The sequence below is a fragment of the Patiria miniata genome, unplaced genomic scaffold (genome assembly GCF_015706575.1).
Source record: "Patiria miniata isolate m_02_andy unplaced genomic scaffold, ASM1570657v1 HiC_scaffold_19, whole genome shotgun sequence".
Taxonomy (NCBI): Eukaryota; Metazoa; Echinodermata; class Asteroidea; order Valvatida; family Asterinidae; genus Patiria; species Patiria miniata.
The window spans coordinates 14,072,947-14,094,197 of NW_024037057.1; the positions used below are offsets into that span (position 1 = coordinate 14,072,947).

Below are 21,251 nucleotides of genomic sequence, written 5' to 3' on the forward strand. Positions count from 1 at the left end.
CACCCAAGTTGGGACGCTGGTACCATCTTCCTATGGGGTTGCTGTTCAAACCGTACAATCATGAGCACTATCGATATCGGACAATACTGAGGTGGTGTTTTTCAGGGCGTGTGCGCAACATTCCAACAAAAAAAGGTGGTACTTCGGACTATCGAGACGTAACCGTGTAAAAAGGGTACCCTTTACAAAATATTGGGTGGGGGCGGGTAAATACCTGCCTTAATTACACCCCTCCCCCCCCCATCCCCCTTCTCGCCGGCTAAAATCCTGTGTAATAGCGGAGCTCCTTTGGCCCATTATTTTGTCCAAATCATGTCCAAATTGTGGTAAAAGCATGAAATTTGGGATGCAGAGCCGCAAAGCTCTAATCATTCGAGGTAAGCTGGACGTACTCATTTTTGCCGATATACGGAAGCGTAAATTAAGGACATGACCAATTAAACTGGCCCTATACATTTGGGTGCAGAGCTTAATATTTTTTAAAAAGGGGGGGGGGGGGCAGGTGGGCCAGGCGCGCAAGGAATTAAAACTCAGAACTGTATTTTTTTCATTTTCTTCCATGCTTTGAAATAAACTATATGAGAATATTTTGCAAGCATTTTCAAACGTCATGATATTTTCCTCCCAATTTGTGGGCGTGGCCTAAATGTGTGAAAGGGGTGGTGTATATGTGTGGTTTGATCCAATTGTGACAAATATTGTGCATTTTCGTGGTAAAAATCACTAAAATTAGCAGGTCAACCTCCTAATGCTTTCAAGATTCATTGCTAGCTGTCCCCCAACATTTGAAGTCCTGCCGGGCCGAAGGGACCCGGTAGTTTCGCCTTACCTCTTGAGGGCGCTCTTATTTCAGATTGCGGTAAGCGCGGGAGGTGAAACACTTTGAATTTACCCCCAATTTTAGTGTAAATATGAGTAATTGTAGGCCTATGAGGTGTTTATTTTTGTGAATGTAGAAAGGTTTAAGGTTTCAGGTGTGTGTGAACGAAGTATTTATACATTGCTGTCTAGATTGAAGTTGAAGTCAGGAAGTTTATCATGATGTCGACTGCGCGTTATTCGTACCGGTAGTCGTACTTGGTACGCTTTCTACATGTACTATGACGGTGTACTGTAGTACTACTACACTAGCCTTGTTGCCTAGTCTGGTTCCGGGCTTACACTATCATTGTGATGTTGTATTCCGGGGGCGGGAATCAGACCTCACGAAATGTTTGACTAAAGTTTAACTTTCAGTCTTTATTTCCCTAAAAAAAATCCGCCGGAGCCACAAATTGGGGGGGAAAATGGAAATTGGACCAAACAAAATGTTGGACTTTATTAACTTTAAAAAAAAAAAATACTCCCGTCCTCCAGTCCAGAGCCACAAATTAGAGAAAATAACGAAATCGGGAAAAAAAGAAAGAAAAACATCAAGAAGCTTTATAGCCCTTATAATAATTTTACTTATAAATATATCTAAGTCTCGGACGTGCAATTGATGCCAATGAATTGGCTGACAAAAATGTGCGCCGTGATGTGTTGTGCACAGCGTACCACAGCACAAGGACAAACCGATGTAAAAGCAGCACTTGTTTTCAATTGGCCATAACTCAATAAATATTTACCCGATTGGAAAGATGTTGTTGTTGAATAGCTAATGAACTATTCTCTTCAAATATGTTTTGATATTTGCTATTTTTATGCCCCGCGGCGAAGCCGAAGGGGCATACTGTTTCCGCCTTGTCCTTCCGTGGGTGGGTGGGTGGGTGGGTGGGTGGGTGGGTGTGTGTGTGGGTGGGTGGGTGAGTTTGTCTTACATACGCAGTGTGGACTTCCGAACAAAAGACGTCCACATAATGTAGGTAGCACCGACGTTGTGTGGACTTACCCCACGTCCACACAGTGTTTCCCCATTTCTGGAAAACAGGTTTAGAGGCATTTTTGGGTTAGGTTTATCTGTAGCAGAATGAAGAGAAACACTAAAGGGAATCATAGAAAAAAAATTGGGTTGAAAGAGTTTTCACAGTTTGAGAAAAATGAGTTTTTTCACTGGTTTTTCTTAACTACACGAAAGCAATGGAAAGTCCACACTAGTCATGTGAAACAAGTATGGGTGTGTGGGTGTGTGTGTCCGGACAAATCTTGTCAGCGCGATAACTTGAGAAATACTTAACATATGAACTTCAAATTTGGTTTGTGGATTGTTCTTGGTAATCCTAAGAAGCCTTTCGCATTTGGGGCCAAAAGGCCAAAGGTCAAGTTCACATTGGCTAAAACAATAGAAATCTTGTCAGCGCGATAACTTGAGAAATACTTTACATGTGAACTTCAAATTTGGTTTGTGGATTGTTCTTGGCAATCCTAAGAAGCCTTTCGCATTTGGGGCCAAAAGGCCAAAGGTCAAGTTCACAGTGGCTAAAACAATAGAAATCTTGTCAGCGCGATAACTTGAGAAATACTTTACATGTGAACTTCAAATTTGGTTTGTGGATTGTTTTTGGCAATCCTAAGAAGCCTTTTGCATTTGGGGCCAAAAGGCCAAAGGTCAAGTTCACAGTGGCTAAAACAATAGAAATCTTGTCAGCGCAATAACTTGAGAAATACTTTACATGTGAACTTCAAATTTGGTTTGTGGATTGTTCTTGGCAATCCTAAGAAGCCTATTGCATTTGGGGTCAAAAGGTCAAGTGTCAAGTTCACAGTGGCTAAAACAATACAAATCTTGTCAGCGCGATAACTTGAGAAATACTTAACATATGAACTTCAAATTTGGTTTGTGGATTGTTCTTGGTAATCCTAAGAAGCCTATTGAATTTGGGGCCAAAAGGTCAAGGGTCAAGTTCACAGTGGCTAAAACAATAGAAATCTTGTATTTATTCTGAGATTATAGGGATTAGGGATTAATTCATATAAAACCTACAGAAGACACTAATGCTGTCAATGAATGTTCCGTGTGACCAAGGTACATGTAAGTTGATGTTAAAGGGAATATACATCATTTGCTTTTGCTGTAATTTTCAGAAATGGATGGAATTGGGGGATTGGAAATATAAAGCAAATATAGTTACACTGACTTTTTGGAGGTTTTGGGTTCGAAAATGCTATAAAAACCGAGAAAAACGATCATTTACCTGTAGTCTGGTTCCCTGACTCCATATAAGAGGAAACAGAGCAGTTTACATACATTGGGGAATTGTAAGGTCAGGGAACCAGTCTAGCTGGCTCGTACCCGTTCATAGGTTTGTAATCGATTGCAAACAAGTGCAATAGTCAATTGGGGCCAGTATTTGAAAAAAAGCCAGTTGTTTCCAACGCTGATCGGTTTATTGATACAAAAATACCACTTTTCTTGAAAATGACAGTATACCAGGTGCCATAATTTTACAGGATGCTTTAGACTGTCATTTACCAACGTCCTATTAAGGTATTTCGCAAAAACTTGGTAGTTTTATTTTTCGATGTTTGCAAATGTTGTATATTCCCTTTAAAAGAGTGGTGTTGTGTCATGGGAACAGTCACGGTTGCGGGGCATTTGTGTTTGTAAACACACCTGACTTGTTTTTTTTTTTTAAGCTGTGAAAACACGTACCAGTATACACACGTACCGGCACATGATAATGTACGCGTACGCCTATGTGTACGCTGGTCAAAATTCGGACATTTTACAGCAAATTTGTCACCTTTCTACTGGCATCGTTATTTTTTCATAGCATTCGGGAATATAGTTCAATAGTATTTCATTTTCCCTATCATTACAGCAAATTTTTCACCTTTCTACCGGCATCGTTATTTTTTCATAGGATTCGGGAATATAGTTCAATAGTATATATTTCATTTCCCTATCATTATAAAATTGCTAATTTACACAATAAAATTTAAAGAAATCCAAGCTGGGAAAACCGTTCGCAGTTACGTGCATTGTTATCAGGCTAACAGGTTTGCGTATCCCCCATCGTCAAGGCGGCCGGCGAGTTGGCGCATGCGCGAGTGAAATATCGACCAGGCTTATATGGTCGGAGTACACTCCACGGTCTCTGATCACTGAACCCTTGCCTTTACCCATTGAAATACGGAGCAAGGCCAAATTTTTTTACTCTGCTTACAATTTAGCGAAAAATCCCTGCTTATTATAGCAGAAAATGCCGTGCTTATGGTAAGCATATTCCACGCATGTATCACACCGTACACGTGCATACGTGTATTACAAAGAGCATTTGGTTGCTAACAGTTACGAATAGCTTTAACCTGTTAACGTGTTTAAAGCTATAGTCCATCATTTGCAGCCATCCGAAAAATAACTGGCGTAATTATTGTTGAAAAACATACTTGGTTGAGAGATAGTAAGGGGACTAAACTCCCTGTGAAATTATTCTTTCTGGGAAGCTGTCATTTTGAAGTAATCAACGAAAGAAGGCCTTTCCAACAGTGCGTCTTAAGACACACCATAGGAAAATTTAAATTAGTAGTTCGTTTTGTTTTTCGGTGAAGCGCGCGCAAGCATTGGCACGACGCACACGCCTGCGCGGTTGCTATAATTCGTCGGATCAGTGCGCGACATCGCGTATAGCTGCAATCGGCTCAGTGAGAACACGTCTCGGATGCTGAATTCAGGCCCAATTCAAAAATGATTCAGCAACTATTGATTTGAAATTGAGATCCTAGAATGCTGTTTTTCTCAGAATAAACAGCTGAAGCTGAGCTGAAACTTCATCAGGTTCGTTGTTCAGTATCCTTCATTAGATTTTGAACACTTTTGTTGCTTCAAACGAACAAAATGCACAAATCAGAAATGATGGACTATATCTTTAATGGCAGTGAAACCTCTCTAATAATATTATTCAAATCATTTTCCGTCAGGTTTCATCAGAGGAGCGATGGAGGAGAGTTCCTGCAGTGGTCAGGGGAACATTCCCGACACCAGCGCCAACAACACGCTGAATCCCTTTGAAGCCGACAGCGTGGACAGCTTGCACCTGACCCAGTTTAGCCCCTCTGTCTTTGCTAGGAGCGCTGCTACCCCTGCCAGTTCTAAGGTACTAGTGCATGAGTTTTTTTTTTACAAAGGGCGCCACCGAAGTACCACCTCTTCTTACTACTTAAAGGGAAAATACAACATTTGCAAACATCGAAAAATAAAACTACCAAGTTTTTACGAAAGCCCTTACTAGTATGTTCGTAAATGACAGTCTAAAGCATCCTGTAAAATTATGGTACCTGGTGTGAAGACATTTTCAAGAAAATGGTATTTTTGTATACATTTCCAGCGGTGGTCAGCCGACCACCGTTGGAAAACCTGACTATTTTTCAACTACTGCTCCAAATTTACCATTTGTTTCAGTCCAAATTGTGTTTGCTATTGATTACATGTTCATGAACGGGTGCAGGCCAGCTAGACTGGTTCCTTTTCCTTACAATTTCTGGCATCTAAAAATTGATCCATTTCATCTTTAGTGGAGTCAGGGAACCAGACTACTTGAAAAAATTTTGAAAATATTTTGATCTATTATACTAACCCCTCAACTAGTTCATTTCTGAAAATTACAGCGAAAGCCAATGATGTACATTCCCTTTAAAGGGAATGTACAATATTTGCTTTTCCTGCAACATTCAGAAATAAATGGATTTGGAGGATTAGTATGCTATAGTAAATATTGTTAAACTGACTTGTGTCATGTTTTTGGCTTGTACTATTGTAGATGCTGGAGAAACCAAGAAAACCAATCATGTTCTTGTAGTCTGGTTCCCTGATCCAATTAAGATGAAACTGAGCAATTTATAGACTTTGGGGAATTGTAAGGTCAGATAATCAGTCTAGCGGGCCTGTACCCCTCCACAGGTGTGTAATCAAATGCAAAGAAAATGCGAGATAACTCAATAATTATGACAAATTAGGAGCAGTTTTTGTAAAAAGCCAGTTTTCTCCAATGCTGGTCGGCCAATCAGCGTTGGAAAAATACAATATTTCTTGAAAATGTCAGCGCACCAGGATTTTACAGGATGCTTTAGTAGGGTATTTCATGATAATTTTATCATTTCGATGTTTGCTAATGTTGTATCTTCCCTTTAACTTGTACTGTTCCCGCACAGGATATTGACTCGGTGATGACGTTTTGCATTTGTACATTTTGTATGTACGATCCTTTTCAAATCAAATTTTACGCCTGAATGTTAACCCTAACCCCCTAGGCCCTTGTTGCTTACAACCATCCTCAATCCTCCAAAATCCTCCAAAATTTTCCAAAATTTTGCAACTCCGCCTAAATTTTTCAAAATTGTCAGACAGTCCTGCCTCAAAATGCATTCATCCTCAATCCTCCAAAATCCTCCTCATCCCAAACTTTGCACTCGTGTTTAAATGAAGGATAGCCAACGCCAAATCCTTCAAAATCATCAGACAGTCCTGCCTCAAAATGCATTCATCCTCAATCCTCCAAAATCCTCTTGTGCTTCAATCCCCATTCATTCTCAATCCTCCAAAAAACCTCATGTGCTTCAATCACCATTCATCCTCAATCCTCCAGAATCCTCATTTGATTCAATCACCATTCATCCTCAATCCTCTAGAATCCTCCAAAACTGCCAGGAGGATTTTGGAGGAGTGAGGTGGGTTAGGGTTAGCCTCATCGTATTGTACATGTATTTGTGTCCAATTTCCATTTTGTATGTATGATCCTTTTCACACAAATGTTTACGCCCAAATGTTAAGATTCATCACAATGTACATTTGTTTTTGTCCAATTTCTAGAAGAGTTCTTTGTTCCGCTGGTCCATAGACCAGCTGGCCATATTGCACCCTGCTGACATTGATGAGCATGCTCTGCAGCAGGAGAGTACGCTGGATAGCGACACAGAGGAGCGAGCCCAGCTGGCTATTGAACAGGTGGGTCCAGACCAGTGGTGTAAGATTTAACTCTTTTGCTTCTGAATTTAATTTCGTAATAAATTGTTGGAAATTCCGATCAAAAAACGGAGATGTATACAAAAATACCATTTTCTTGAAAATGACTTCACACCAGGTGCCATAATTTTACAGGATGCTTTAGACTGTCATTTACCAACATCCTGGTAAGGTATTTCGTAAAAACTTGGTAGTTTTATTTTTCGATGTTTGCAAATGTTGAATATTCCCTTTAAAGAATCCTTGGTTTCATTACCACAAATAATCAATACTTCTTTTTGAACCAGTTCTTTTCGCAGCAACATTTGGTTCCATCTCCCTGGTCAGTGAAGCGGCCCATCAAGCATGTGACGTTCTCACCCAATCCTCCAACTGTATCAGGTAAACTAGTGATATATTGACTCCTTTGAAGGGCAATAGATGGTCAAAAAAAATGCATCGATAGTTTTACCTTATCCCAAACCTCCAGCTGTATCAAGTAGAAAAAAAAATGTAGCATTTACTTCCTTGGGGGAAATAGGTGCCAACATCCCATAATGCATTTCACAGAACCCTCCAACTATAGCAGGTGAAATAGTAGCATATTGCCTGCTTTGGAGGGCAGTAGGCAGCCAGTTGATCAATCGATCATGTGATTATGCTCATGCAATCCGCCTAAAGTATTACATAGTATATTAGCATATTGACTGCATTGAAGGGCAATAGCTGGCCAAAAAAATCTGTCAGGCATGTTATATTTAAGCACCCAACTTTCCAATCATATTAAAGTTTTTTTAGGTATTTTTTTAGTGTTGTGTCACAGGGGATTGAATATTTACACTAAGGGACACACCCAAGCCTAGGATGCCATGCAATTCAATTCAATATAACATTTATTTCCTTTAACAATATGCAGTTCATATATCATGTACACGTACATTAATAAAGGAAATAAATATAAAAATAGAAGTTTAGCAAACAAATATGGAAAAATATAAATGAAAAAGCAATTAAATAAAGCCATAAGGCCGAGTAAAAAAACAAACATGTTTCTCGTCCGGGGTTTTTGAAAAAAGGGAGGAAGCGGGGCTTTTTATTTTATATTTTTTAATTTTATTCAAGATGACCGCCTTTTCAAAATTTCCTGCAACCGTTGTAGTTCCACTGTTCAAAGACACTTTTAAAAATGAAAGACAAGTTGGACAAGAGAACTGAACATATTTACAGTGTCATTTAGAGTTGTGTTGGTATTGGTATTTATTTTCCGATGAATTTGTAGACTTTTTCGGGTTTTTTAACTACATTTTTCAAAAATATAAAGTAATCAAAAAATCCAGGCGGCCTCCAAAAAAGAAAGCGGGCGGGGACGAGAAACATGTTTGTTTTTTACTTCGCCTAATAAGCCTAAGCATGTCATCTTCAAGGATGCAAAAAAAAAATATGTCCCATCTGTTAGCAGACACTCAATGCTTTGTTATATCGTATTTTTAATTAAAAAGAAGAGTTAAAAAGAAGACAGTGTAACTTTGCACAAGGACGAACAATACAATCATCACAGTCTCACCTTTGATGAATGTGAGCTTTTCTGCCGGACGTGCTCTGTCGCGGACGTGAACTACACCTTTGACTTGCCATGACGAAAACGGCCCTCTTAAGAAAGTTGCTTGTTTCACGCACCATTTTGGACCTCTGTGGGGGGTCCTTAAGTAAACAAACTCTGATCCCCAGTCTACAGTCCCACATAAATCAATTGTCGGTTAAATAAACTACCACCTGTTATTAGCCACACTGCTTTCTGGAACTGCAAGTTTGTGGTCGAGAGTCAGCACAAACGGCCACAGTGAAGAGATCGTTCTCGGCCGTTTATTCACCGATTTTCACAGTTAACATAAGTCAACATTTAAGGTACATCATTATGATAATGCTTTTGTCGGCGGACAGATTGATTTCAGCAACGAAGTATTATGCTTGAAATCTCTCAGGCAGAGTGACCTTCACGTACTCCTTTATGGAACCAATTATAGGATAAGTGCTCCTAAATATCCTAATCCCCCCGGGCAGGCTCCCCAAAATGGTGTGTCCCAACCCGAGTAGCCTCGGTCGGTCGGGTTGGTCTTAAGAGGACTGTTCACGTCATGCTGCACCACGCGCTGAGCCTTTGCGACGCAAAATTGCAAATGAGGGTTTTTGAGTGACGTAAATGACATCACATTTTCACTGGCTTAAGATTAGGCCATTCTAGACTACTTATTAAATAAAGTATCCACGTACAATAAAACAAGAGAATTTAACTTGAGTAGATAGAGCGAAGCTTTTCAAGAAGATTTCTTCTTCCCGTTCCAGAGGCTAAAGACAGCAACAGTTGCTCCGAGGCACCAGAGCGCTCATCACATGATAATGAGAACAGCTGCCAGAACAAGGAGAGGACAGAAGGTCAGTGGCTTTATATTATGCTGTTGAGTACTAAGGATTCTGTGCTTACAGGAATTAGCACAGGATGCTGTGGTGAGCATAGTCATCAGAGATGCCACTTTTCCGGTTTTAACTGGAATTCCGTTTTGTTTTTTTGTAAATCTCACAAAATTCTGTTTTTTTCTGGCCGTCAAAAAAACGGAAAAAGAGAAGAAAAACTGTACCAATGTGTTGATTTTTATCTCATTAGCGCTCTTGCGTTTGTAGATTTAGGCGCACGCATGGCACAACGTTGTTTGTTGAAGTAGTCTTAAAAACAGTCTTTGTGTTGGTGGCAAGCCTGCATGCGATACGGGCGGCCAACGTACTTGCACGCAGTGTACAGCGGTGCTTCATGCGTGCTTCACCGCGTGCGGGCGTGTTGTGCTCTAAGCACACGTAGCATTCAGCCTGGAAATTAAGTCTATCATTTCAGTTATTGGTAGTTTCCGATCCCAGTGCAATATATGTGAATACAAAAAACGCCGGGTATCAACCATGTTTTCAAAATTCCATCTTATAATAGTTTATTCCATCTTATAATAGTTTATGCGGTACCCGCTGCTATGTACATCAGATTCGAACCAGCCAACCGATCCCGTTAGCTCGGTGGTCGAGTGGTAAGATATCTGCACTAGAAAGCAGGAGGTCGTGGGTCCGAGTCCCACCCGAGTGATTTTTTCCAGCTTTCACTCGGGAGGTTACACACTGAGTATACAGTGTTTAAACGTCGGTGAAGGGCAAAACCTAAATTGATTTATATCACCCGATGCAAAATTCTTTCTTATAATAACCATGTTTTCATCGAGCGCATCGCGTAGCGCATGCAGCGGTCATGTACATGTACATGTACTATGGACACCGACAGCAGCAGTGTTGTGGAATCGTGCATGTTCCGATTTTGTCAAGCAGACCCTTTGGCATCTCTGAGTTGTGAACTTGTGCCCTGATGGGCAACTTCACACAGTTTGCTCATTAAATACAGAGATCACTGTTTTGAGAACACAGAAAATACTCGCTCAAGAAGTTCATTCATGCCTTTCCATGGCACTGATTTGATCAGGAACCCATGAAATTTTAGTCCTCTTTGGTGGAGTGGACGATATAAAAAAAAATAGCAGGGCCATATGTATGCAATTTGAGTAGGGCACAAAACTGTTGCCAGAAAATACTTGTTCAAAAAGTTCATTCATGCCTTTCCATGGCACTGATTTAATCAGAAACCCATGAAATTTTAGTCCTCTTTTGTGGAGTGGACGATATTAAAAAAAATAGCAGGGCCATTTGTATGCGATTTTAGCAGGACACAAAGTTTTTGCCAGATGTTCATCACTTTATCAGGGCGCACTGCCCTCCCAGACCGCTTAAAGGCAGCACTAATTTCTGACTCCTGTTTAAAGAGGTTGTGAAATGCTGAAAATCGTTTTGTGTTTTATATTTTTATATTGTAGAGTAGACCCATATATATCTTAGTGACAGACTCCCATTCTTTTGTAATGTGCGTTTATATGTTTATAAAAGTGAAATTCATCGAGTAATTTGTTGGTCGGCGAGCGCATAATTGAAATCAACAGTCGTCGGGTTCTTCGTAAAATCAGAAAAACTGTGACATAATAAACAGGACTCGTTTATACTACGCTGCATAGGGAGTCCTGTTTATTACGTCAAGATTTACTATGTTTTGTTTGCTGCCCCCAACGACGACTGTTACACAAATTGCACGTGCGAGTCGAAACAGGACCTTAAAAACAGCTCTCAAAAGTACCTTTTGTATTCATTTCATGACAGAAACAATAGTCGTTTTTATTTCATCACACCTTAGGCCAAAAAAAAAAAGTCTCCGGTTTCTGGAATGGAGCTTGCCCAAAAAGTGGTGCGGCGACGCGGCTTTTTTTTCTTTTACCTGATTTTTTTGCTTCAAATGTCGGCTGATGACTGCAAATGGTGCCCGACTAAACTTAGTGCAAATATATGGTAGTCCAGAGAGGCCACATAAAGCTTATTCTCGACCATAACCCAATCTAAAAACACGTTAAAATTGTGCAGCAGCAGGATTCCAGTCAAACCAGTGAGTTTGGCGGTTTTGAGACATCATCTTTCATTGAAAAAAAAACTTTTTCATTTTGCCGACGCGCATGGCTACGGCGACGCGCGCGCATACCAGAAACCAGAGACTTTTTTGGGGGGGGGCTTAGGCTACATATACCCGAAAAATGACGGAAATGTCTTCGAGCATTCCACAACCTCTTTAATAGTGGTTTATTTTTGTCATACCTTCTCAGTGTCGTGCCAGACTACAGTGACGCTGCCTGTGGACTTTGATCTGCAAGCAGTTCTGGGTAAGTTCAGTAATGACCAAAACAAATGCAGTACAATGTCTCTACAATGACCACACTGGGGTCCACAAAAGAATGTTGGGTACAGCAGTTAGCACACTAATTTCTAATTCAATTCAAATATTTGGAGCAAAAAAATAAATGTCGTTTTGACGTTGTACTATTTCATTCATCTTGTATAACAAATTTTGCCAATGATAAAGGGGCACTAGATCCTGAAATCCCCGAAAATTTCATGTTTTGGATTGTTTACTTATCCTATTTCAAACATCTGGTTGAAAGGAAACCAACCTAATGTCTTACCGTTCTCGAGAAAAGAAAAAAAAAACCAGGTTGTTTTCATCGGACACGATGGAGTACGAATACATTTTTCGTGTCGTTCTCATAGAGTGTATGATATACATGTTGTGTGTCTCGGGAACAGCGGTGACCAATCACCAATGCAAAAAAAATGTGTTTTCTTCAACGTCCGCAAAAGGCGAAAACTTTACGCGTACGAATGAAATCACAACTAGCATCCAAACGGCTCGAATAAATGGGGACGCAAAAGTGGAGCCCGAAATTCGTTCTCGCACGCATAATACAGGAATAACACAAAAACGCCCAGTTTTGAAAGGATAGTTGTGTGGATGTTTCTATCCTATTTTAAATGTTTTTTCCGATTAACATGATCTCGTTCAAAGCGCGTTTTGTATCCCAATTGGGCTGTTCCAGGATCTAGTGTCCGTTTAAATGTCACTTATTTTTTATTCAGAAATCAACTTTTTATGCTGAAAATTCTGCTTCATCCCTCAGACGTCCTTTTGCAAAATGGTATTTGTTTTGTACAAGATAAACAAATTGTGCCCTTTTCTTTCTTTTTTGGAGGGGGGGGGGGTGAAATTGCTTTAAGACTTTAGTGATTATCTGTGTATAACAATGGATTGTATTAGCAACTGTTCAAAATGCTTTAACCCTTTCATTACCACATAGTTTATTGACTTGGCTCTCCCCAGGACCAAATTGTTTGCTCAGTCATGCGGAAATCACTAGAGCGTGAACAAAATGACCGCAAGTCCAAAACTCACTTTTTTCAACCCAGATTTTCACTGCCAAGGAGTGATTTAAATCATAGGTGTTGTGTGTAAAGTTTGTTCCTTGAACCTTACTCTTTTATGTGATGTAAAAATGAAGTCCATATGTGTAAATATAAGAAAGTTATGCCTGTTTGTTCATCTGGTTCCATTTATCAAACTGCAAGCCATTTCACCACATGACCAAATGGCACTCCATACCTCAATTTGTGCGTGGATACTTCTGAAGCACTTTTCTCATTTTTTTTTGTAATGGCAACACTATGAATAAACTACACCATTAGAACGATCCGAAAACACTCTTTCAGCTGGTATATGGTTGATGTATGGACGGCCAAACATATCAACATGCCGCCTTTCTGAAAAGTAGTGAATAATTATATCTGTGTTGAGGGTGTTCTGTGTGTGGTTTCCTGGTCGACTAAAGTCGCCCATGGGAACCAGCAGGGGGTTCTTCTTGTCGACAAGAGTCGCCCATGGTAAAGAAAGGGATATTGTGTGTTTTAGTAAAGATGAAGGACTGATGATGAATTCAAGGCAAAGTTTTCTAAGTGCCCCCCGACCCTGGCTGTTTCTGGACCTCTCATAAATGGTCATTTGAACTTTTTTTCTGAAACTTATCATTATCTTCAAGGAGACCAGTTTGCCTTCAATGACAGCCAGGCCGAAGGAGTCAACGAACTCTCCAGTTCTTCTCTTCGACGCAAGCTGTTCAGTCAGGGAGAGGCCAGCCCAATCATCAGTCCCGTGGGGGTAGGGCTGGACCATCAGATCTCCCCAGAGAGAATTCCTGATATCCCCTCACCACAGGTACAGTTGAAGGCATCTGTTGTTTCCATTTTTTTAAAAATATATTTCAAAGAGCAACTCTAATGCCAAAAAAAAAAAGTCTCCGGTTTCTGGTATGCGCGCGCGTCGCCGTAACCATGCGCGTCGGCAAAATGAAAAAGTTTTTTTTTCAATTAAAGATGATGTCTCAAAACTGCCAAACTCACTGGTTTGACTGGAATTCTGCTGCTGCACAATTTTAAAGTGTTTTTAGATTGGGTTATGGTCGAGAATAAGCTTTATGTGGCCTCTCTGGACTCCCATACATTTGTACCAAGTTTAGTCGGGCACCATTTGCAGTCATCAGCCGAATTTGAAGCAAAAAAATCAGGTAAAAAAAAAAAAAAAGCCGCGTCTCCGCACCACTTCTTGGGCAAGCTCCATACCAGAAACCAGAGACTTTTTTTTTTTGGCCTAAAGCCCACTTCTTGCCGAATTTTACCGGTTCATTGGATCATCGTACAGAGGTGTGTTCTGAAAATTCGGACCGATCCGACGGTCGACTAGTCTATGTAATAATAAGTGAGCAAATTCGCTGATTGATTAGGCAAGATGACTGCTTTTTGACCTCTAGATTTTGACCAATCAGCAGGCCCTTTCTATATCGGGTCTTTGGTCATTCACCCATTGCGCGTCATAGACAATGGATAACAAAAAAACCGCGTGTCACGCGCTCTGTATCATGTTACGCGATATGCGCCCGGCTGTTGCATTACAAACACTGCATTCGAATTGACCAATCAAAGCATTTAGTCCTGATTTGGGGATGAAATGATGTCACGATTTAGTAAAGTCGACTCCGATTGGCTGGTGCGCGGCTTGCATATATCTTCATGTCTAGACATATCAGACGTTATAGAGGGCTTGGTTCAGTGGATAACGGGTGATACTCAGACCAACGGTACACCAAGCTGAAGTGAAGTTGCACAAAACCTGGTAGCATCTTGCATGCTACCGGCTGAAATTGCGGAGTTTGGTTCGAACTCTAATATACAAGGTGCTGAATGCGTGCTGAATAAATTAAGCAAAGCAGGTGTGCACGCATGACAGAGCCACTACAAGATTCCCAAGACGTTGTTATGATAGCGGTTCGTGGGCGACAGCAGGTTTGTTTTGATAACGCCCTCTTTCGGCTGGTGATTACGTATCCATTGTACAACAGCAACGTCTTGATCCAAGACAATATAAGGACCACTCGGCCAAAAATCCCCAACCAATGACACTAATTCCATTGTTGGGGAATGGATGAGTCGATACACAATTCTTTGGTTGAGGACTGTGTTTACCGTGACCGTTTATTCCACAACAATATTGTAATACACATTGATTGATTGAACTGGTTAAAGTGAACTGAGACAAGGAGAACTGGGTGAACTGAAATAGACTAGAATAGAAATGGAATTGAAATAGAAATGAAACAGAATAGAATGAAGAACTGCTAGTGGAGCAGCACTTATATACTGGTGGAAACAGGAAGTCTTGAGAATAAGAAATACTTAAGAATGGGGAAACTTAGTCATATCGTGGTTTCCTTGAGTCTCAGAAAAATGACTAGGAATGAGTAATATAGTTCCTTAAAACAATGATCTTAAAAGTAACTTGGTTGTACTAAGAAACTGACCAATGACTTGTGTGTGGGCAGTGAAGGTCATTTACTCTGTATAAAAGTATAGGGACTACACATCGCATAGGCACTATGTGGGTGTATGTATATACAAGGAAAACGATGAGTAATGCATTCAGGAGAATTAATCATTAAAAAGTTCAAAAAGGAACATTGATAATTGAAAGTGTGATAATTAACTAAAAATTAAGATGAATTGATAATTAAAAATTGATAATCTGAAAACGCTACACCATCAAGGTATTAGACCAGCACTTCAATTGCTGGACTCAGTCCAGGGTCAAGTTGGCAGCTCAAAGCCTGAAGAACAGTTGTTTTGAGAACGTTACTACGACGTCTTCAGACTTAGATTCTTTTACTTTTCGGAAACCCCAATGCAGATATCTCCAATCAGGCAAGTTGACGACACAACGTTATCGGCGTCCGACATCAGCCATGTACAGACACCGGGATCCGTCCAGGTAACAGTTGGGGGTCACAAAACCTATACTTGGGAGAAAGTTTCAATACTTTAAAGATATAGTCCATCATTTGTAATTTGTGCATTTTGTTCGTTTGAAGCAACAAAAGTGTTCAAAATCTAATGAAGAATACTGAACAACTAACCTGATGAAGTTTCAGCTCAGCTTCAGCTGTATATTCCGAGAAAAACAGCATTCTAGGATCTCAATTTCAAATCAAAAGTTACTGAATCATGTTTTGAATTGTTTTGAATCCGACGAATTATAGCAACCACGTGCGCGCGTGTGCGTCGTGCCAGTGCTTGCGCGCGCTTCGCCGAATAACAAAATGAACTACTAATTTAAAATTTCCAACGGTGCGTCGTAAGACGCACCGTTGGAAAGGCCTTCTTTCGTTGATTACTTCAAAATGACAGCTTGCCAGAAAGAATAATTTCACAGGTTGTTTAGTTCCCTTACTATCTTTCAACCAAGTTTGTTTTTCAACAATAATAACGCCAGTTAATACTTTTCGGATGGCTGCAAATGATGGACTATAGCTTTAAATGCTTTGACAAATGACTTCCGTACCCAAACCGAGCTGATTTTCATAGGGTCCGTCAACATCAGACATGCTGATAATCGATATATCAATAAACTAATATTAGTTATAGTTGATATATCGACGATTATTTACAACACATGTGACTTTCTTACCGGCTCAGCAAACAGTGTATCGGGCTGACGCGCATACATTAAAAAAAAAAGTTTAAAGCATACGTAACAAATCCTTTATGTCCATTTGTAGATAGCAGTAAATCTTTCATATTGAAGGACCCTAGCTGTTCATGCTAAACTTTTGCCAAATCTTGCACCAAAACGTAATGGTTGACGTGTTTGCCTTCTTGCAGAGTCAGTTTTCGTCCAGCCCCATCTCCAGCAAATTGACCCCCAGGCGATGGACTCCCTACAGCCAGGGCTCTCGTGCCGCCTCATCAGTGGGCCACATAGGTTCCCCGTCATTCTCCCCTATCTCAAGCACCTTCTACCCAGCTACCTCAGGTAACGGCCAGGGGATACATTGGAAGAGAGTTTTTTTTAATAATAATAATAATAATAATAATAATACCGAAGTCTTATAGTGCACGTATCTCCCAACAATTAGGTACTCAAGGTGCTGGAAATTATGATTATTATTAGAGACAGGTAAATAAAGTACATAGAAATATGAGACCCATTATGTAGCACCATTACAAGGGTTTACAAGGTACTGCGGCGCATATTGCAGCCACTGCCAGAAACACCGGGGCAAACCCCTTCTCTTAGCGATAAGTGTTACTTGGTTCTTTAACGTGCATTACACGACACACGGGACCTACGGCTTTACGTCCCATGCGAAGGACGAAGCAATAGTGGTCAAGTGCCTTGCTCAAGAGCACAAGCACCATGTTCCCCGTCAGGATTTGAACCCATGTACCACGGCACACGTGTCGAACACCGTAACCATTGGACCACAGCACCCCATTTTCGGATTTGTATATTTCAGGTCAATCCAGTCAGTAAGTAGTTGGAAAAGTTTTATTCATTTTCAACAACATGTTTTGTTCAAGCGTGCATTTCTCTCCTGTTAACATGAATTAATCCGTTCCTGAGCATGGGCGACTTAATTTTTACGACAAGGAACTACCCCCTAGCTGCTTACCAAGGCGACTTTAGTTGACCAGGAAACCACACGCAACACCCCCGACATAGATTTATTCACTGCTTTTCAGAAAGCTGGCATGTTGCAGCCTCGACCCCATGGGTGCGTGCGCGTTCCTTTACTAACCCCTGACCTAGATGAGCGTGTAAACGACGCTGACCGGCTATTCAGAGTGTACTGCGCGTATGACGAAGACCGCACGCCCTATAATGCGCTCGCGTGCTATGCACGTCACGTCACATACGAACATTTTTTTTTCAAAACTACGCGATGTCTGTATGATATGGATTATGGTAGCCTCGTTTTTCGCCCCAAAAAACATTTGGTTGTAAAGGGACGAAAGCGGTGCTAACACCGAAACCTTATGTCGCAACGTCAAAACCTTATGTATGAAAGGTTTGATTCTTCCAAAAAAAAACTTTGAACATTTTAAACATGGCGTCGCGCGTTAGATATACATCAATTGCAGTCCTAATTTAAATGTGCCAATATTTGACACATTTAAATGAGACAATTCCAGGGGTTAAGATCGCGCAAAGCATGATGGGAAACAACATGGCGCAGCAAGATCGTACCCATGGAAACGAGTTGGGCATGTTGATATGTTTGGCCACCCATATATCAACCATATACCAACTGAAAGAGTGTTTTCGGATCGTTCTAATAGTGTAGTTTATTCATATTGTTACCATTACAAACATTTAATAAAAGTCCTTCTTTTTTTCGCTGTCACCTTAAAGATTCCTCCAATCCCATCTGTGACTCGTCAGTGAAGGGTAAAGCGCCCCCGTGTGACATGATTATGCCAGACGCCTCGCCCATTCTCCCACACGCGTCCAAGTCGCGGAGCGGCATGCTGTTCCCATTCCTGGCCAGCATGGAGCCCCCTAGTGTCGAAATGACGTCAGTCTCGTTTTCCGGCGACGAGAACCATCTTGAGGGTGCGAAGCAAGTTGATCATCCATGTGCTAGTACACAAGGTACGTGTGTGCATTCCTAATGAGATTCCATGTGTGTTAATTAAACATTGCTGAGTTTGGCTGGCAAGAATCGCTCTGTTTGATGTTAGTGGAAAATCCCTACTTATAGCAGAAAATTCAGAGCATATTTCACTGGTTAGCGAGGAATTTTGGCTTCTGCGCTTGCATACATCCCGTAACTTAGGATTCTGTGCTTAGAGGGAAAGCACATACTTTTTCTGCTAACGCAGTTATCACAAAATGGTGATCGTAAGCACCGAATTCTGTGGTTAACAGCGCCATGAAATTGGGCCCAAATGTTATGTAGAAGACGGTAACATGTATTGTACACGTACATTAAAGTTTTTGTCTAGCACTCTATACCTTAATTGCATTTTGCACACATCTTAATTTAATGGGCTCCGTGCGCCAACAAAAGAGGGCGCCCTTTTGCCTAGCAACGACGTCCCATGGGCGGGACATTTAGCTGGTTAAGGCGCACCGTTCCCTGTGTGTGACGCACGTACACCAGGGGATTTGTACTATGTACACACACTGGTACGTACGGCCCCCCGTCGCGGCAAAATTGCAGTCAGGCAAGATGGCGTCTGTCGGTCACCCCATACCGTACTTTCTTTGCCAGTGAGGGGGTACTTGTGAACGGAGTGGACAGGCGGCATCACTATAATTTCTCCAGAATTTTTATTTTTCTTCAGTTTTTCAAGTGAGATTTTACATAATCCATAGCGACGAATAGAGTACCGAAGTGTGATGTTGTGTCTTTGTTCTGGTTCACACGCTGGTTAGGGCGTTGATGTCAACACACACTTTTAAGCTCTGCGTGTGAACCGCAATACGCAGGAAGACTTTGGTTCTCTATAAAATTGTAGAGAAAAGGTAATGCTTAACTCTTTCAGTGCCCGCAAAATTTGGTAACCCTAAAGTGCCCAACTTCGACCTTTTTTTTAATTGTTCAAAATTCTGCAAAAAAAAACAAACAAGTAAATAAGTTTTACTCACTAAATTTATTGTTGTTGCTCTCTGGTATGTCCTTGGTACATTGGACAGTCAATAGTAGTCACGTACATAGTGCTACACCCTGAAACACTGTCCTGCACACAGGGGAATTCCGCACTTTTCGCAGAAAATATGAGTGTCAGTGCTGCGCCCTCTCGCAAGAACTCGAATGAAACAAATAAATACAGGTTGTACCTGAATGTAAATGATATTATTAGAAAGAGCAAGAGCGCCCCCTTGTGATAGCATGCTTACTCTACCTCGTACATGTACGAGGTTTGGCAATTTCTAACCTAATATACCTCGTACATGTACGACTTTGGCACTGAAAGAGTTAAAATGCTGGCCCTTCACGTCAGTCTGCTATTTGCCAGCAATCACCAAATCAGAGCTGTAATTAACTTCAATCGAGAAACTATGTCTAATTCCTTAACCTGCTTTTGTTTTCCAGATGACAAACATTCAGCCCCGGACCGACCACCTCACAATGATTCCGATGAAAGCAGTGATTCCACTGATCGCAGTGATTACAATGATTCGGGGGATTCCCAGTCCTTAGACCCCGCCGGAGCCACCTCCGTCTGCAGCATGGAACAGTCTTACATCCGATTGGCCGACGAGTTTTCCGAAGAGCGCCCTCTATCCGGTCAATCATCGAGCTGTGGTGGCCTCCAGGAAAACGACGAAGAGATGCTGAACGGTGCTGGCGACAGTCTTTTCCTTTCTCAGGACATGCTCTCGTTTGAAGGGTACGACGGTACCAGCATGCCTTGCGCCGCCTCCCGCAAGCAGCTGACGTCAACCCTACGTTTGAGAGCAAGCCACGCCCCCTCCGACTCTATTTTCACTGAGCTACCTCTCTCCCTGAAATCTTTTCCAGAAACATCACTCAATAAGCTCGGCAGCTGCGTCAAATCCGGGAGTGGCATCAACAGCGGGTCTACAGTCACCATGGAAATGGCCGGGGTCAACCCGGGGTCAAAGTTCAGGGAGGTAGTGACCCCTATGCAGTCGGATAGCGGGTTCAACTCACACAGCTTCACGTCCATGGAGGTGACGGACAGCGAGGGCCAGATTGAGGCCATGCAAGCTAATGAATATTCAGTGGGAAACTGTCCACCAATGGCAGACAATAAGGAGAACTTATGCAGATGGAAAAACCAACTTCTGTGAAGAGTCATTGGATTCTGAGTATGTGATTATCCATATTCATCAGAAAATGCGTTTGGGGGCCTGCACATGGATAATGGCTTTAGCCATATAAGGAGATGTTTATCTCCATATAAGGAGATGTTTACCACTACTCACAATGTCGCGCAGAAAACAGTAGTGCCAAAAAAAAGGATTAAAACCAGTCAGTGTTTTATCAACTGTCATGGGCGTTGACACGATTTTTTCTAGAATGGGGCAAAGCACATTTCCCCCCGAAATCCCTGTACTTTACCAGCATATTCTCAATTTATCCCCCCCCCCCCCAGCCCAACCTAACCCATTAAATTAATAGCAATATTAGGCCCAAAAAACAGTAAGTCGGTCTCTGGTCAGCGCGCGCGTCGATCTTCTTTTTTTCCCCAAAATGTTCCGCAATAGCTCCAACAGCGCCCTCTATTTCCGCACCTCAATTTTTTTTACCAAAGAGCACCAAGGAATGGGAAATTGCACCAAGGCAAATGATCGAAAGCACCAAAGCAAATTATGGAGGACACCAACGTACATGAGGACAATTCCGCGTCAATTCCGGAACTTTGGTCTGACCAGAGACCGAATATTTTTTTTTTTGGCCTTAGGACTCTGCGCCTCTTATTCTGTCTTTTGTTTTGGTTTTTTTTTTCCGGTTTTTTTGGTGGCTTTTCCAGAGGGGGGCAAGTGCCCCGCCTTGCCCCCCCCCCCCTCGCGTCACCCATGTCAACTGTATAAAACCACCCATGTGACAGGCTCTCCACCAATAGGAATGGTCCAATA

General features: G+C 41.4%; 1 protein-coding gene across 3 annotated transcripts; it reads left to right on the plus strand.

Moving 5' to 3' along the window:
- The first annotated feature begins 733 nt into the window (after positions 1-733).
- On the plus strand, positions 734-20,721 carry LOC119725871 (protein aurora borealis-like). 3 transcript variants are annotated; one of them, XM_038197463.1, is made up of 11 exons: positions 734-872; positions 4,840-5,015; positions 6,728-6,862; positions 7,168-7,261; positions 9,203-9,292; positions 11,593-11,649; positions 13,354-13,529; positions 15,552-15,632; positions 16,523-16,673; positions 18,054-18,293; positions 19,741-20,721. In XM_038197463.1, the coding sequence occupies exons 1-11, from the start codon at positions 749-751 to the stop codon at positions 20,460-20,462; spliced, it is 2,046 nt and encodes a 681-aa protein (XP_038053391.1). In that variant the 5' UTR covers positions 734-748; the 3' UTR covers positions 20,463-20,721. The 3 variants fall into 3 exon arrangements, with proteins under 3 accessions (XP_038053391.1, XP_038053392.1, XP_038053393.1); XM_038197464.1 differs by having other exon boundaries at positions 773-859; positions 19,741-20,719; XM_038197465.1 differs by lacking the exon at positions 734-872 and adding an exon at positions 4,674-4,696 and having other exon boundaries at positions 19,741-20,719.
- Positions 20,722-21,251: the final 530 nt, after the last annotated feature.

Coding starts and splice junctions, on each gene's coding strand:
- LOC119725871 (XM_038197463.1), top strand. CDS start 749: ATGCTTTCAAGATTCATTGCTAGCTGTCCCCCAACATTTGAAGTCCTG. Junction 6,863..7,167: donor CCCAGCTGGCTATTGAACAG/GTGGGTCCAGAC, acceptor TTTTTGAACCAG/TTCTTTTCGCAGCAACATTT. Junction 18,294..19,740: donor TCCATGTGCTAGTACACAAG/GTACGTGTGTGC, acceptor TTTGTTTTCCAG/ATGACAAACATTCAGCCCCG.